The sequence below is a fragment of the Schistocerca gregaria genome, chromosome 6 (assembly GCF_023897955.1).
Source record: "Schistocerca gregaria isolate iqSchGreg1 chromosome 6, iqSchGreg1.2, whole genome shotgun sequence".
Lineage (NCBI taxonomy): Eukaryota > Metazoa > Arthropoda > Insecta > Orthoptera > Acrididae > Schistocerca > Schistocerca gregaria.
In genome coordinates this window covers 450,740,504-450,756,134 of record NC_064925.1, presented here as the reverse complement: position 1 = coordinate 450,756,134, position 15,631 = coordinate 450,740,504, and the positions used below count along the sequence as shown (strand labels likewise).

Here is a 15,631-nt window from a genome sequence, read left to right as displayed (position 1 = left end):
TCAGTACCCATGTGGATGACCTCTCACTTTTCTTTATTTAGTGTCAGCTGCCGCTTTTCGCACCATACAGACATTCTCTCTAGATCATTTTGTAATTGGAATTGATCGTCTGATGATTTTACTAGACGGTAAATTACAGCATCATCTACAAACAGTCTAAAGGGGCTGCTCAGATTATCGTTATGTAAATCAGGAACAGCAGAGCGCCTATGACACTACGTTGCGGGACCCCAGATATTTCTGTCACTCTTCAATACAATGTCTATCCAGAAGACATCGAGCCCTGCCCACTATGAAACTGTGTAAATGTTATTCAACTGGCGGACACATAAAATGGGGTCAGTGCGTGAAAGTACACCCGCTGCTGGAGCTCCAGACAGGGGATGCATTTCGTTGGCAGCGACGTTATCGTTAGTGGCAGCGCCTGGGTGCAACCTGTCGGCTGTAGGAAACGCGGTGGCATAACTGGCGGTGCGCGTATTTGAAAGTGCGGCCGACCGGATAGAGGCCGATACCGCAGCAATCAACTGGAACACGGACGCTCCACTTCCCTACCGCGACTTAGTGTAACAATTATTGAACTATGTGAAAAAGAACGTAAATTAGTTGCAAAAACGACGTGCACACAGTTTATTCCACACGTAAACGTTAACTACAGATATACGGATTTAGGTTATAACAGGTTCGATGTGCCTGCCATCATTGGCGATGATGTGGCGTAATCGAATTGCGAAATTTTCCAAGACTCACTAAAGTGTCGGAACATCGGTGCTGTTGATGACATCCTGAAAGGGTGCTTCCAGCTCGGCAATGGTTTTGGGGTTGTTGCCGTACCACTTATCTTTAATATAGTCTCACAAAAACGAGTCGCAAGTATTCACATACCGAGAATATGGCGGCCAATTGAAGCCAATGCCAGTGGCCACTGGGTACCCCAGAGATAGAATGCGGTCGCCAGAGTGCTCCTCCAGGACATCAAGCAATCAACTGCTTCGATGGGGTCGAGCTCCATCTTGCATGAACCACAACTAGTCGAAATCAGAGTCAGTTTGGAGAATGGGGATGAAATCATCTTCCAAAACCTTCACGTACTGTTCAGTAGTCACCGCGCCATCAAGGAATATTACACCGATTATTCCGTGACTGGACATTGCACACCACACAGTCATTTGTTGAGGGTGAAGAGACTTCTGGATGGCGAAATGCGGATTCTGAGTCCCCCAAATGCGCCAATTTTGTTTATTGACGAATCCATCCAAATGAAAAAAATGGTTCAAATGGCTCTGAGCACTATGGGACTTAACATCTATGGTCATCAGTCCCCTAGAACTTAGAACTACTTAAACCTAACTAACCTAAGGGCATCACACATCCATGCCCGAGGCAGGATACGAACCTGCGACCGTAGCAGTCGCGCGGCTCCGGACTGAGCGCCTAGAACCACTAGACCACCGCGGCCGGCTCCAAATGAAAGTGGGCATCGTCAGTAAATCAAACGATACTAATTCCCATTACGAAACTTCCTAGCAGATTAAAACTGTATGCCGGACCGAGACTCGAACTCGGGACCTTTGCCTTTCATATCAGAGCACACTCCGCTGCAGAGCGAAAACTTCATTCTCAATTCCCATCATGCCCCGGAGCCAACTGTGCAGTCCTAACGCAAACCGTTCGCAAGTTTATGACGATTTTGAAACTTCCTGGCAGATTAAAACTACGTGCCGGGCCAAGACTCGAACTCGGGACCTTTGCTTTCGCGGGTATTCTATGACGATTTTATTTCATACAGTTCAATAATTGTCACCCTGTACATCAGTTACATCAGTGTTGGACGTTCACACGACCGCCTGGTACACCAGTTCCACTCTCCAAAGAGACGCACATGTACTCTAACGGGTGACTATAGTTCAATTCTTTTATCTTGGCGGTTCGCGCATGCCCGCCCAGACGCAGGAGAGTGCTGCGTTGTCAGTTGCACACGCCAAGAGAAGCAGCGCCATAGTATAGCTCGCATACTTACGTGCAGGGGGAAGCGCGCAGTTTATGAAGTAAAGCCACCATGGCCGCATTAACCCTTTCGCTGCTACAGAGACGTGCTCCCCGCATTCCGCGCTGTGCGCGATTTTGTCATCACTGAACTGGTCGCCTGTGCAGACTCATGGTGTTTCGACTGCTTTGACACACTTCATCATTCGATTTCATAAAAACTGATACCTCCCCCTCCCCCCCCCCCCACCATAAATGACTTAATTTTGTTTCGATGTTCAACGCAGTTATTGTGCAGCATTAGATGTATTAAACTATTGCACGAAATTTTGAAGAGTTTGCAGCGGTAAAAGTCCATAGCGTATACTTTCCGTATGGTTGCCACTAGAAATTTCAGAAAATTACATTCAAAGGAATAAAATTCATGAAGTAAAACACTTCAAAAAAATGGTTCCAATGGCTCTGAGCACTATAGGACTTAACATCTATGGTGATCAGTCCCCTAGAACTTAGAACTACTTAAACCTAACTAACCTAAGGACAGCACACAACACCCAGTCATCACGAGGCAGAGAAAATCCCTGAGCCTGCCGGGAATTGAACCCGGGAACCCGGGCGCGGGAAGCGAGAACGCTACCGCACGACCACGAGCTGCGGACTAAAACACTTCGATATCGTTTTTAAATAAAGAAAATATTGGGCAGCGAACAAGGTTTGAACTCTGAACGTTTCGCTTAGCAGTCATACACTTTAACCATTATGCTAACACAGCTCGTCGTCCAATAGATCTAACGGAGGACTTTAAAATAGCACGCAAAATACCGACAAACACTTTTGGTATGACTATGAATTACTCATGTTTCGTCAAAGTACAATAGGAAATAAACAACTTCCACTGTTCTTTATTGCAAAAAAGCGGTTAGTGAGAATGATACAAACACCTTTCCTTGCTATCGCCTGAATTAGGAGGCTTATTGCTTGTTTGGTTTAATTAATTAATAGAATATGAAGCAATTGGTATAAAGTATGCTTTTTCCAAACTTTCTATAAAAGAAAGTCTGTTATCTTGCAAACTTACTTTATTTATGACTGTCTAAACATTCATGGTGGTGTCTGTTCTATATCGTGTCTCCCTACCACTTTCGCGCAACGACGCTCTGAGCATGTTTTTTAGGGAATTAACTAGTTTGAACCTGGGACCTGTTGCTGGTAAGGAGACGCCAGAACACACATGACATGTAGAATTCATAAGAGTTCAGTGAGACTAGCGATGATATAACCAAATACTTAATGATCTCAGCGTCAGCTCCACTGCACTCCCTGTAAAAGAATCTTAATACTAACTAAATTTAGTGGAAGGGGTTCAAGGCTTTCCTATTTTTAGTTAGCTGGTAAAATAAGGCCAAAAAGCAGTTAAGTTTACCATTGGAAATTTTATTCTACTCACAAAACATCGTTTATAAATTGCACTATTGATAAAAGGAAGTATTTTGATACAGGATGGTAAAAACCATCTGCGTTCAACAAAAATGTGAACGAATATTCCCTGAATGGGTTTCCAAGTTCTAAAATGGATCGGAGGATGACCTATGCCATATCACATCTATAATCTAGGTTTAAGTTAAGTTTCACAAAAGAGAAAACTATCAAAATGGTTTACAGTGACCCTCAATTATCTTTAATTACTTATCTAACTTGTCGTAAATTACAGTGGCTGATGTGACTTCTCAATAACTATACAACAGAAAAATCATCACGTTTCAGATTTTTATTTCAAGTGGCAAATGTGAACACAATGAGCTTTAATTTACGATCGACACTAGTATTACGCTAAAATTGGGTGTAACAGATGAGACCTCTACAGTTCTGAGTGAAGATTTATGCGCTCAAAAATGCGGCTTCGCGTGCGTTCATTACCTTGTCGGTGTTTAGGCAGCGCCAGGGCAGCGGCCGGCACCACAGCTCCGCTCACCTCGCCATCTCGGAAGCAACTCTCCTCTCCTAACTTCTCCTTACTACAATTTACCGAAGTTGGTTTAAAAAAAACTATCTGGCTGTGTTTTCATCTGACCAATCAGGGTCTCAATGTTAACCTTAAGCTCCGCCAACAAAAATTCTGTCTATCCAATGAGAAACGTTATACTTTTCCTGGTGGGGCAATGTTTTTAAAGTTTGCAACGTAGCACAGACGCGAAAAAGTCTCACGCTAAAACCTGCAGCTGGTGTGGTCCTTTTATCGTTATCGTAAGATCTATACTGTTCTTCTGGAGGGCTCTATCTTTTAACATGGGCTGGCGGGTGGTCCTAATGTAACAGACACGCGAAAAAGTCTCACGCTAAAACTTGCAGGTGTAGTGGCCCTTTTTGTGTTATCGTAAGATCTATACTGTTTTTCTGGAGGGCTCTAGCTTTTAACATGGGCGGGGCGGGGGGCGGGGGGTGGTCCTTGACATAACAGGGACGCGAAGAAGAAGTCTCACGCTAAAACGTGCGGGTGGTAGTCTTAGAGGTAGGCTGGCGACGTGGGTGTCCAGTCCGTCCCTTATCGTAGGGCCTTCTAGCTTAACACGGTTCTGCTCTCGGCTTCTGTCCTCGTTTCTCCCCTCGGAACTGCTTCTGCCTCACACTGGGAAGGTATGACATGCATTTAGGCATTCTTGTGTTAGTCTGTGGTATTCCATCTGCTCACTTGTTACTCGTATTACTTTGGTTAATTTAATGTCACGATTTGTTCGGAGCTATGTGACATACTACTGGATTTGCTTATCATGTCAGGGTTTTCATGGAAGGTGTTGGATTTGCCTGACACCTTACAACTGAACGTTTCTAAAACTGAAGACACTCGCCGTGCTCTGCAGCCTGCACTGCAATCGAGCTCTGGCCACGTCGTTCTCTGTTCATTGGCTGACTGTGTTTCGTGACGTCAGATGCGCAGAACTAACCTGAACTTGGCCGCCGTCGTAAATGACGCGCACTTTAGTACTTCGTCACGCCTCGGACCGAGTGTGTGCTGACGCGGCGCGTGGCGCGGCGTGTTGCAGAGCGCGAGTGCGAGGAGCTGCTGGAGCCCGACCTGGGTACGGTGACGCTGACGGGGCGGCTGTTCGGCGACCGCGCCACCTACTCCTGCCAGCTGGGCTACCACGTGGTGGGACTGCGAGAGCGCACCTGCCAGGCTGATGGCACGTGGTCCGGCGACGCGCCCGCCTGCAAGCAGAACGGTGAGTCGAGCTGCCTCGCTGCACTGCGCTGCGCTACACTGCGTTTCTCACACTGTCTGTCCCCTGTGGGCAGCCACATGGCACCTGTAATACCGAGTCTGCACCAGGTGCAGTGCTGATACTTGTAATCTGGAAGCATAGTAGGGTTGCTGCTTTAATATCCAAGTCCCCAAACTAGTCTCAGTCTCCAACTCAGATAAATCCTCCAGCACTGAAGTGTGCCAAATAATCTGGCCGGGGAACTACAAGGACTTTTTACTCAACAAAAATTTCTTCATTAGTTCATCCTAAGTAGGTCATTATTTTGGGTCGATAGTGAGTGCTTATACTTAGAGAATACTTTTGGCAATGTGAACTGAAATACTCTGTTTCAAATTCTGAAGGTGGCAGGGGTAAAATACAGGGAGCGAAAGGCTATTTACACTTTGCACAGAAACCAGATGGCAATTATAAGAATCAATGGGCGAGAAAGGGAAGTAGTGGTTGGGAAGGGAATGAGACAGGGTTGTAGCCTATTCCCGATGTTATTCAATCTGTATATTGAGCAAGTAGTAAAGGGAACAAAAGAAAAATTTGGAGCAGAAATTAAAAGCCATGGAGAAGAAATAAAACTTTGAGGTTCGCCGACGACACTGTAATTCTGTCAGAAACAGCAAAGAACCATATAGGATGAACATCATCAAAAACAAAACAAGGATAGTGAAATGTAGTCCAGATAAATCGGGTGATGCTCAGGGAATTAGATTAGGAAATGAGTCACTTAAAGTAGTAAGTGGGTTTTGCTATTTGGAGAGCAAAATAACTGATGATGGTCCAAGTCAGAGGATATAAAATGTAAACAGGCAATGACAAGGAAAACGTTTCTGAAGAAGAGAAATTTGTTAATATCGAGTATAGATTTAAGTGTCAGGAATTCGTTTCTGAAAGTATTTGTGTGGAGTGTAGCCATCCATGTATGGGAGTGGTACATGGACGATAAACAGTTTAGACAAGAAGAGAATGCTGAAGATGAAATGGGTAGACCACATAAATAATGAGGAGGTATTGAATAGAATTGGGGAGAAGAGAAATTTGTGGCACAACTTGACTGGAAGAAGCGATCGGTTGGTTGGACATATTCTGAGGCATCAAGGGATCACAAATTTAGCATTGCAAGGTAGCGTCGAGGGTAAAAATCGTAGAGGGAGACCAAGAGATTAATACATTAAGCAGATTCAGAAGTATGTAGGTTGCAGTAGGTGCTGGGAGATGAAGAAGCTTGCACAGGATAGAGTAGCATGGAGAGCTGCATCAAACCATTCTCTGGTCTAAAGACCACAACAACAACAACACAGCCAGTGCTTAAATACTTCAAGTAAATGAGAAAACCTTGAAACACTGCATACCAGGTGTACACATGTCGTCTGCTGTCCATTACACTCTGAGAAATGATTTGGAAAGCGAGGATGAATCCATAGACCTTATTCAGGAACAGCACGAAAAAAATAGAGCAAGAAATTAGCTACAAAAATTAATCTTCTAGGTCTTCTAGATATGCCACATTTTTCCCTTCACTCCTTTTTTTCTTACACCTGAAGATGGGATTTTAACATCCCAAAATTTCTCGTTGTTTGAATAAATCACAACTGAAGCAGATGTCCTTAAAGTAATTAAAAAAACTGATTTATTGACAAGATGTGTTTGCAGGCTCTAATGTGGACAACTTGCTTATTAGTAGAACAGTATCGAGAAAAATACATAGAGGCTTCAAAAAGTAAGATACACATATCCTTCCGCACTAAGATTACTGGCGTAACAAAAGTGACACAATTTGAGAAGAGAGTACTTGTTCCTACGGACACACTTCTGTTGCTATGCAAGTGACAGGTGCATCACAGTCAGAGTGAAATGGTTTGACAACTGGAAAGCTACTCCAAAATTGAAGTACATTGGACAATACATTTCTTATGCACAATATCCATAGATTCACCACGAAATAATTGTGTTGGTATATGGATCAAATCCACTCCTCAAGAACTATGGACCTTGCCGTTGGTGGGGAGGCTTGCGTGCCTCAGCGATACAGATACCCGTACCATAGTTGCAACCACAACGGAGGGGAATCTGTTGAGAGGCCAGACAGACGTTTGGTTCCTGAAGAGGGGTAGCAGCCCTTTCAGTAATAGCACGGGCTACAGTCTGGATGATTGACTGTTCTGGCCTTGCTGTGCTGGTACTACGAACGACTGAAAGCAAGGGGAAACTACAACCTAATTTTTTCCGAGGGCATGCAGCTTTACTGTATGGTTAAATGATGATGGCATCCACTTGGGTGAAATATTGCGGAGATAAAATAGCCCTCCCATTTCGGTCTCTGGGCAGGGACTACTCCGGAGGATGAAAACTGTGTGCCCAACCGAGACTCGAACTCGGGACCTTTGCCTTTCGCGGGCAATTGCCCGCGAAAGGCAAAGGTCCCGAGTTCGAGTCTCGGTCGGGCACACAGTTTTAATCTGCCAGGAAGTTTCATATCAGCGCACACTCCGCTGCAGAGTGAAAATCTCATTCTGGTACTCCGGAGGACTTCGTCACCAGCAGAAACAAAACTGGCGTTGTACAGGTCGGAGAGTGGAATGTCAGAGACCTTAATCAGGCAGGTAGGATAGAAAATTTAAAAAGGGAAATGGATAGGTTAAAGTTAGATATAGTGGCAATTAGTGAAGTTCGATGGTCAGGTGAATACAGGGTTATAAACGTCTGGTCAAAGGTGGCCGAGCAACTGTCTCGTCACAATACGCCAGTCACTACTGTTGATGAACTGTGGTATCGTGTTGGAGCTGCATAGGCAGCTGTACCTGTACACGCCATCGAAGCTTTGTTTGACTCAATGCCAAGGCGTATCAAGGCCGTTATTACGGCCAGAGGTGATTTCTCAGGATCTATGCACCCAAATTGTGTGATAATGTAATCACATAATATATTTATCCAATGAATACCCGTTTATTATCTGCATTTCTTCTTGGTTTAGAAATTTTAATAGCCAGTAGTGTACATCGTTTTTCTCTGAAAGAATATCGCCGATGATTGTCGAAACTTGTTTTTCTGAGAGGTATCGATATATCGATATTTTATCAGCAGCCCTAATTCCTACTTTGCGTTCTTGCCAACTTTATGGTTATGCTGTGGAGTTTCTTAGATGTAATGGAACATTTGTTGCAAATTGATCACTGAACGCTCAGCCAGTGAACACGCTGTCTCCCCTCGCGTGCCCGCAGTGTACTGCACGTCGCCGCCGGTGCTGGAGCACGCCCGCCACAGCGCGCTGCCCGAGCAGCAGACGTTTGCACTCGACTCGACGCTGCAGTACCAGTGCGTGGCCGGCTACATCACGCGGGGATTCCCCCGCGCCAAGTGCCTCGCCATCGACGGCAGCGCCTCCTGGTTCGGGCCCGACATCAGCTGCGACCGTGAGTACACGCGCACCTCCTGCTCATAGCTCTAGTGCTAGGACTGATATTTGTTGTGATAATTATGTAATACTGTACACTACCTAGCGACACACAAAAATGAATTCTTTGCTATTCTCCGTGCATTCCTATAACGTTCATCCCATGGTGGTGAACCTTTGAAGAGCTGTGCTCACGCCCCGGAATATTTGTATGGGGAAAGAACCGCCTGTCATTCATATGGGTGCAGTTGAAGAGTGTGTAGCATACAACTTTAACTAACGAACGTACGGAGCAATGTCAGTCATATTGTTGTAATGTTGATGCATTAAGTTGTTCTGAAAGTGGTGCTGATATTCAAGGTAACAAAAGCGCGTTAAATGCTGTGAGCTATGTGGGGAAGTTATCCTTGCTTTACTGAGCAAGTGTTTCACCAGGTATCCAGTGTAGTTTTCCAAATTCCCAACCAGACTAACGTTAATTATAATCTTTTAATAGTCATCTTAGACAACCGGTGATTATATATATATACACAGGGTAAGTCACCTAACCTTACCGCTGGATATATTTCGTAAACCACATCAAATACTGACGAACCGATTCCACAGACCGAACGTGAGGAGAGGGACTAGTGTAATTGTTTAATACAAACCATACAAAAATGCAAGGAAGTATGTTTTTTAACACAAACCTACGTTTTTTAAATCGAACCCCGTTAGTTTTGTTAGCACATCTGAACATATAAACAAATACGTAATCAGTGCCGTTTGTTGCATTGTAAAATGTTAATTACATCCGGAGATATTGTAACCTAAAGTTGACGCTTGAGTACCACTCCTCCGCTGTTCGATCGTGTGTTTCGGAGAGCACCGAATTACGTAGGGATCCAAAGGTAACGGTGATGGACCTTAGGTAGAGAAGTGACTGGAACAGCACATTACGTCCACATGCTAACACCTTTTTATTGGTCTTTTTCACTGACGCACATGTACATTACCATGAGGGGTGAGGTACGCGTACACACGTGGTTTCCGTTTTCAATTACGAAGTGGAATAGTGTGTCCCGACATGTCAGGCCAATAGATGTTCAATGTGGTGGCCATCATTTGCTGCATACTATTGCAATCTCTGGCGTAATGAATGTCGTGCACACCGCAGTACATCTGGTGTAATGTCGCCGCACGCTGCCACAATACGTTGTTTCATATCCTCTGGCGTTGTAGGCACATCACGGTACACATTCTCCTTTAACGTACCCCTCACCCTTCCTGTCAGGAAGGTCGCAGTTCGTAGTAATAGACGGCAAATCATCGAGTAAAACTGAAGTGATATCAGGTGTTCCCCAGGGAAGCGTCCTGGGACCTCTGCTGTTCCTGATCTATATAAATGACCTGGGTGACAATCTGAGCAGTTCTCTTAGGTTGTTCGCAGATGATGCTGTAATTTACCGTCTAGTAAAGTCATCCGAAGACCAGTATCAGTTGCAAAGCGATTTAGAAAAGATTGCTGTATGGTGTGGCAGGTGGCAGTTGACGCTAAATAACGAAAAGTGTGAGGTGATCCACATGAGTTCCAAAAGAAATCCGTTGGAATTCGATTACTCGATAAATAGTACAATTCTCAAGGCTGTCAATTCAACTAAGTACCTGGATGTTGAAATTACGAACAACTTCAGTTGGAAAGACCACATAGATAATATTGTGGGGAAGGCGAGCCCCAAAGTTGCGTTTCATTGGCAGGACACTTAGAAGATGCAACAAGTCCACTAAAGAGACAGCTTACACTACACTCGTTCGTCCCCTGTTAGAATATTGCTGCGCGGTGTGGGATCCTTACCAGGTGGGATTGACGGAGGACATTGAAAGGGTGCAAAAAAGGGCAGCTCGTTTTGTATTATCACGTAATAGGGGAGAGAGTGTGGCAGATATGGTACGCGAATTGGGACGGAAGTCATTACAGCAAAGATGTTTTTCGTCGCGGCGAGATCTTTTTACGAAATTTCAGTCACCAACTTTCTCTTCCGAATGTGAAAATATTTTGTTGAGCCCAACCTACATAGGTAGGAATGATCATCAAAATAAAATAAGAGAAATCAGAGCTCGAACAGAAAGGTTTAGGTGTTCGTTTTTCCCGCGCGCTGTTAGGGAGTGGAATAGTAGAGAGATAGTATGATTGTGGTTCAATGAACCATCTGCCAAGCACTTAAATGTGAATTGCAGAGTAGTCATGTAGATGTAGATGTAGATTTAGATGTAACATCAGGAGAACGGGCTGGCCAATTTATCCGTCCTCCACGTCCTATGAAACGCCCGTCGAACATCCTGTCAAGGGTCAGCCTAGTGTTAATTGCTGATACCACACACGTCGAGCGTTTCCAGTGGGACATTTTCGAGCAACGTTGGCAAATCATTCTGTAGAAACGCGATGCATGTTGCCGCTGTTTGGGACCCTGCAATGAAGTGAGGACTAATGAGGCGGTCGCTAATGATTCCGCACCATACATTTACAGTCCACGGTCGCTGTCGCTCTACCTCTCTGAGCCAGCGAGGATTGTCCACGGACCAGTAATGCATGTTCCGTATATTCATTCACTGCCTCGTTGTTTGTGAAACCCGCTTCATCGGTAAACAGGTAGAACTACAACGCATTCTCTGTTAATGCCCATTGACAGAATTGCACTCGATGGTTAAAGTCTGCGACGGGTCAGGCTCTTATCGCGCAGTTTCCTTTCCCTGAAAGAAAATCCACCTACCTCGTTTCTTAGGTAGTTGCTGCACTCGCCTCTCCTGATAGCAGCTACTGGAAAAATTGCAGAAAAGCAGTGTTGAAGAAACTGCAATTTAATAGCCGCTCACCGGAGGCCGCGATACATGTTTGCTGAAATACAATCTATGAGCAATCTTCCTAAATAAATTGAGTTATTGGAATGGTAGTAATTGTTTACTCAAACGAGAACGCGAAGTTGGTAATTCTATTTAAGCTCTTTATTGTCTTTAAACCTGATCATCAGCCCGCTAATCTACGTTTGAAGAAAGTTCAGTTCACAATTCTATCCACACTCAAACCCCGCCAGAATTAGCTTTCAAAGTTACGGAATTTACTTAACTGCAACACAGACGATTTTCTAACATACACGTTTGCAGTCGATGTTCAATAATAGTTCGTTTTTTAACGTTAATGCTCGCCATAAGCACTTAGTAAAAGTTTACGAAGTACCGCCACGCTTTTAATTATTAAAGTTACTCGCGTCTTTCGCGGAACGAAAAGTCACAACTCGCTCAAACTCACACTACGCGTTACTGGACTCTTCCAGTCTCAAATCGCACAGTACCGAACCGATGAAGCCGTTTTATGACTTCATTTTACACATTATTCGCGAGGACACATCAAGCATGTCTCTTCTCGATCACAGTTCCTTCGCGACTCCTCATCCACTCGCGACTCACTCTCCTAGTCTGCTAACCGTCCTCGCATCTCATTGGCTCACACATCACACAGCCAATCAGAATTAACTCTTTGGGTGCGCCTCGCGCCAAAATCTAGCACGCACCAGTCATGACTTCTGAATCATTTACGTCATGATTTCTTGTTACACAAAATTTACTGTATAATTTAACAAACCGAAAGGAAAACTAGACTTTACTTTATTTCCAGAAATTATTTAAATACTCGCGAACGTTCTGGCTGCTTGTACAATACCATACACTCTTGGACATCCGACATTCACTAAGATGGGGAACCACTGGCGACTCTGTTCCCACGGTTACATCGTCTGAACACTTGCGAGTTCCAACCTAGATTTTATACACTTGCAAAGAATGGCGAATGTCCCTCTTTCATTCACTCAGGCACACTCATTCACTCTCACCTACTCATATAAAATAACTGTTCACAAAAATTCAAAACATTTATGGTTTTAACAAAGTTATAGGTGAATTTCTAAAAGTAAAATTCTCAAAATAAATACAAAAGCACGGAAGGTGATTTTGTTTCATAGTTGGATGGTCACTGAAGGTGATCTATACATAATGGTATTTATTTAGACTCGAAAATTGTAGAAATTTGCGTTTTCTGTAAGATTTTTCTAATTTCCAAAATATGCAGGTTTCAAAGCTCAAATTTGGATGACTTATTTTTATTCATAACAGAAACTAGTATATTAACTTTTAATTTCCTCAGGTTCCTCAGTTAGAAGTTATTAAAGATGAAAGTTCCACGTTATACACGCGGCTAGTTAGCGCACAGGTCTTACATTCTCACGGTACAGACATGCCATATGGTCGTGACGTCAGACGAACGGACACCGGTAATCTGCCCGCTACAGCACATATGCTAATCTGATGGCTACTTTACAGTCTGTCTACATTTCACAGTAAATATTTGATAGAAAACTGTGCGCTCGCACTAGTTGCGACGCCACACACCTCCTGAGGAAACTAAATTTTTTCATTCATGACAAACTTTTAGTTTTCTAAAAAAATTTCTATTAAAGATTTACTCAAACAGCTATTTAACATTTATAGTTCCTGTACATCAATCATCCACTTATACCTAGGGCTGACGACCTACAAAACATCTTATATCTAAACATGCACTTTTATCATCATTCAAAAAAAATTTTTCAGATTACAAAATTCTATTTACAAATTCCTGAAAGAGAAAACAAACCTAAATACTATCTTGATGTACGTCACACGCACACTAACACTACTATCGCTATGGTGAGCGTCACTTTTTTACCACTTACACTTAAGATTTTGATAGCACTCGTAGTTCGACTGGGTCCTGCTTGGGAGGTCCATTTCAAGTCTCGTGCTACCACCTCTGTTTACTTCGGCGCACCTGAAACATCAGCTGGCCTCAGTTCCCTTTCTAACTGCTACGTCTTAACCTACAGCAGCGATAAATGGCGCTATCTGCTTGACTCTAAAGTCTCATATTTTTGATAAAATTTACTTTACAGTATGTACAATTTTCAATTTTTTTTTTTTTTTTTTTTTTTTTTTTTTTTTAAGTGAAAAGTGAATTGACTTTACTAATGCAGTACCGAAGTGGCACATTTACTCTTTAATTACTTCTTCATCTCATAATCAAACAAGTTATGGTTACATAAGAAATACTAAGAAAAACAATTCCTACAAATAGTTCACAAATACATAATAAATCTCCGCCAGCACTGGTGACTCTCCAGTTCCTGTACAATACACAACAATATAAAATATACACAAAATTATCAATATTACAATTCTGTCTCCAGGCAATCTCCTGTAGTCCTGTATCATAAATTAAACACTGAAAAATACATATTTACTTATTCATTTATCAACACTACAATCCTTATACTAATCTCTACGACAAACTTGGGGAGCTTTGTGTGTCTCTGGTCAAAAATGGAATCGATGTCATGGGTACTTTCCTCATCTCACATATCTGGAGTTACTTCAATTTCTTGTCAACATCAGGTTTTCTCTAGTCACATTCGGGTTTAATTTACAACTCTCATACTCATACTTCACACACTCAGGTTAGTATTTGTTAAAGCGTTTCCTACTAATCTGCGAAACCTCGTTACCCATACTTTCTAACATACATCCACCTCCTGAGTTACCAACGTCGCCTCAGCTCTGTTTACATTCGTAGCCTCACTTCCTTTTGTTTACAAACATCTCCTCTGTTTACCAACAAACGCCACCTCTGGTTACCAACATTAAGCTTTTTATTTACTCACCTTCGTAGCCTCACTTTTTCCTAATATCGAGCTAGCCAAACACTATGCTCATTCTTTCTCCTTTTCTCACATATTTCTCTTCATTTGACAGTCAGTCCTGCTGCACTGTCCCTTTAACTTAACTTCCTTTACCCCTTTGACAGTCAACCTTGTTGCACTGTACCTTTACTCATTTTACCACTAAATCACCTCCTGAGGCTCTGACTTCATTGAACAGACAGTTTTGCTGTACTGCTCCATTTCCTTTCCTAAACATTAGCTTAATGCTACGTCTTAACATATCGTTCTGTTACTTAACAAACAGCTTCAATGTTCGTCACCATATTTTCTGAGGCTCTTACATTTCTTAGTTATTTTACCTTTCTAAGGGCATTACTCACACCTTAGGCCAAACATTTACTTTACTGAGACTTATTACTTATCTGAGGTATCTTAATCCTTTTTGATTTTCTCTTACACTCATTCCTTACGCTTAACCTATACTGCACTGAAGTTCTTTCCTACTCATTACTTAAACACTTTATCACTTAAAAACTACGATAGAGAAGAAGGAAAGACGATAGAATTTTAGTTCTGAATGAAAGAAGAGGTAGGTTGACAATACGGAAAAGAAAGTGGAAGAAATATTGTCAAACGACTCGAGACCTAGTGCTCGTCACGCACTTAGCTCTGCAAAGAGTGCAAAGCTCTCTGAGGTATCTACTCACTCCTGGCCACGTCTCTCTTTTGAACATATCTTTTCAAACCCACAATGTTCCTAAGCTCAGACGGATCCTCTACTTTTTTGCCACCGTACTCATTATAGCCCTCCAAGAATTTCTCTGTTTTACAAATACATATAGGAAAATCATTCTGCTCAGGATCCTCACATAGCTGCTTACCGATGAAAGGTATAGTAATTAGTTTACCCTTAATTTTTACCATAACATCATTGGTAGAAAAATTCACCCATCCTTCATATTTATTCAAAAAGTCAGCCCCCACCAATATGTCTACACTCAGTCCACTTATAACTAAGAAGTTCTGTCTTATTTCTACTTCCTTAAATGCTATGGGTAGAAACACTTCCTGTTTTACTGTCTTCTTAGTCTTACCGGTTGCTACTACAATGTTCAAGCCACTTACTGGCATCTTAACAATCTGTTTACTGTTAGGGAGTTCATTTACCAAGTTCTGGGATACTGCACAGACTTCCGATCCAGTATCTATCAAACATTTAACTGGTTCATTTAATACTCTTAGCTCTACTATCGGTTGCCCTAAGTACTCTT

At 42.8% G+C, this 15,631-nt stretch overlaps 1 protein-coding gene across 1 annotated transcript in view; it reads left to right on the top strand.

Moving 5' to 3' along the window:
- LOC126278326 (uncharacterized) overlaps positions 1-15,631 on the top strand; it is a 1,364,175-nt gene that overhangs the window by 917,230 nt on the left and 431,314 nt on the right. Inside the window, exons 4-5 of the mRNA XM_049978346.1 lie at positions 5,028-5,207; positions 8,462-8,653. Of these exons, the coding sequence (XP_049834303.1) occupies positions 5,028-5,207; positions 8,462-8,653 (372 nt within the window). The remainder of the gene's footprint in view (positions 1-5,027; positions 5,208-8,461; positions 8,654-15,631) is intronic.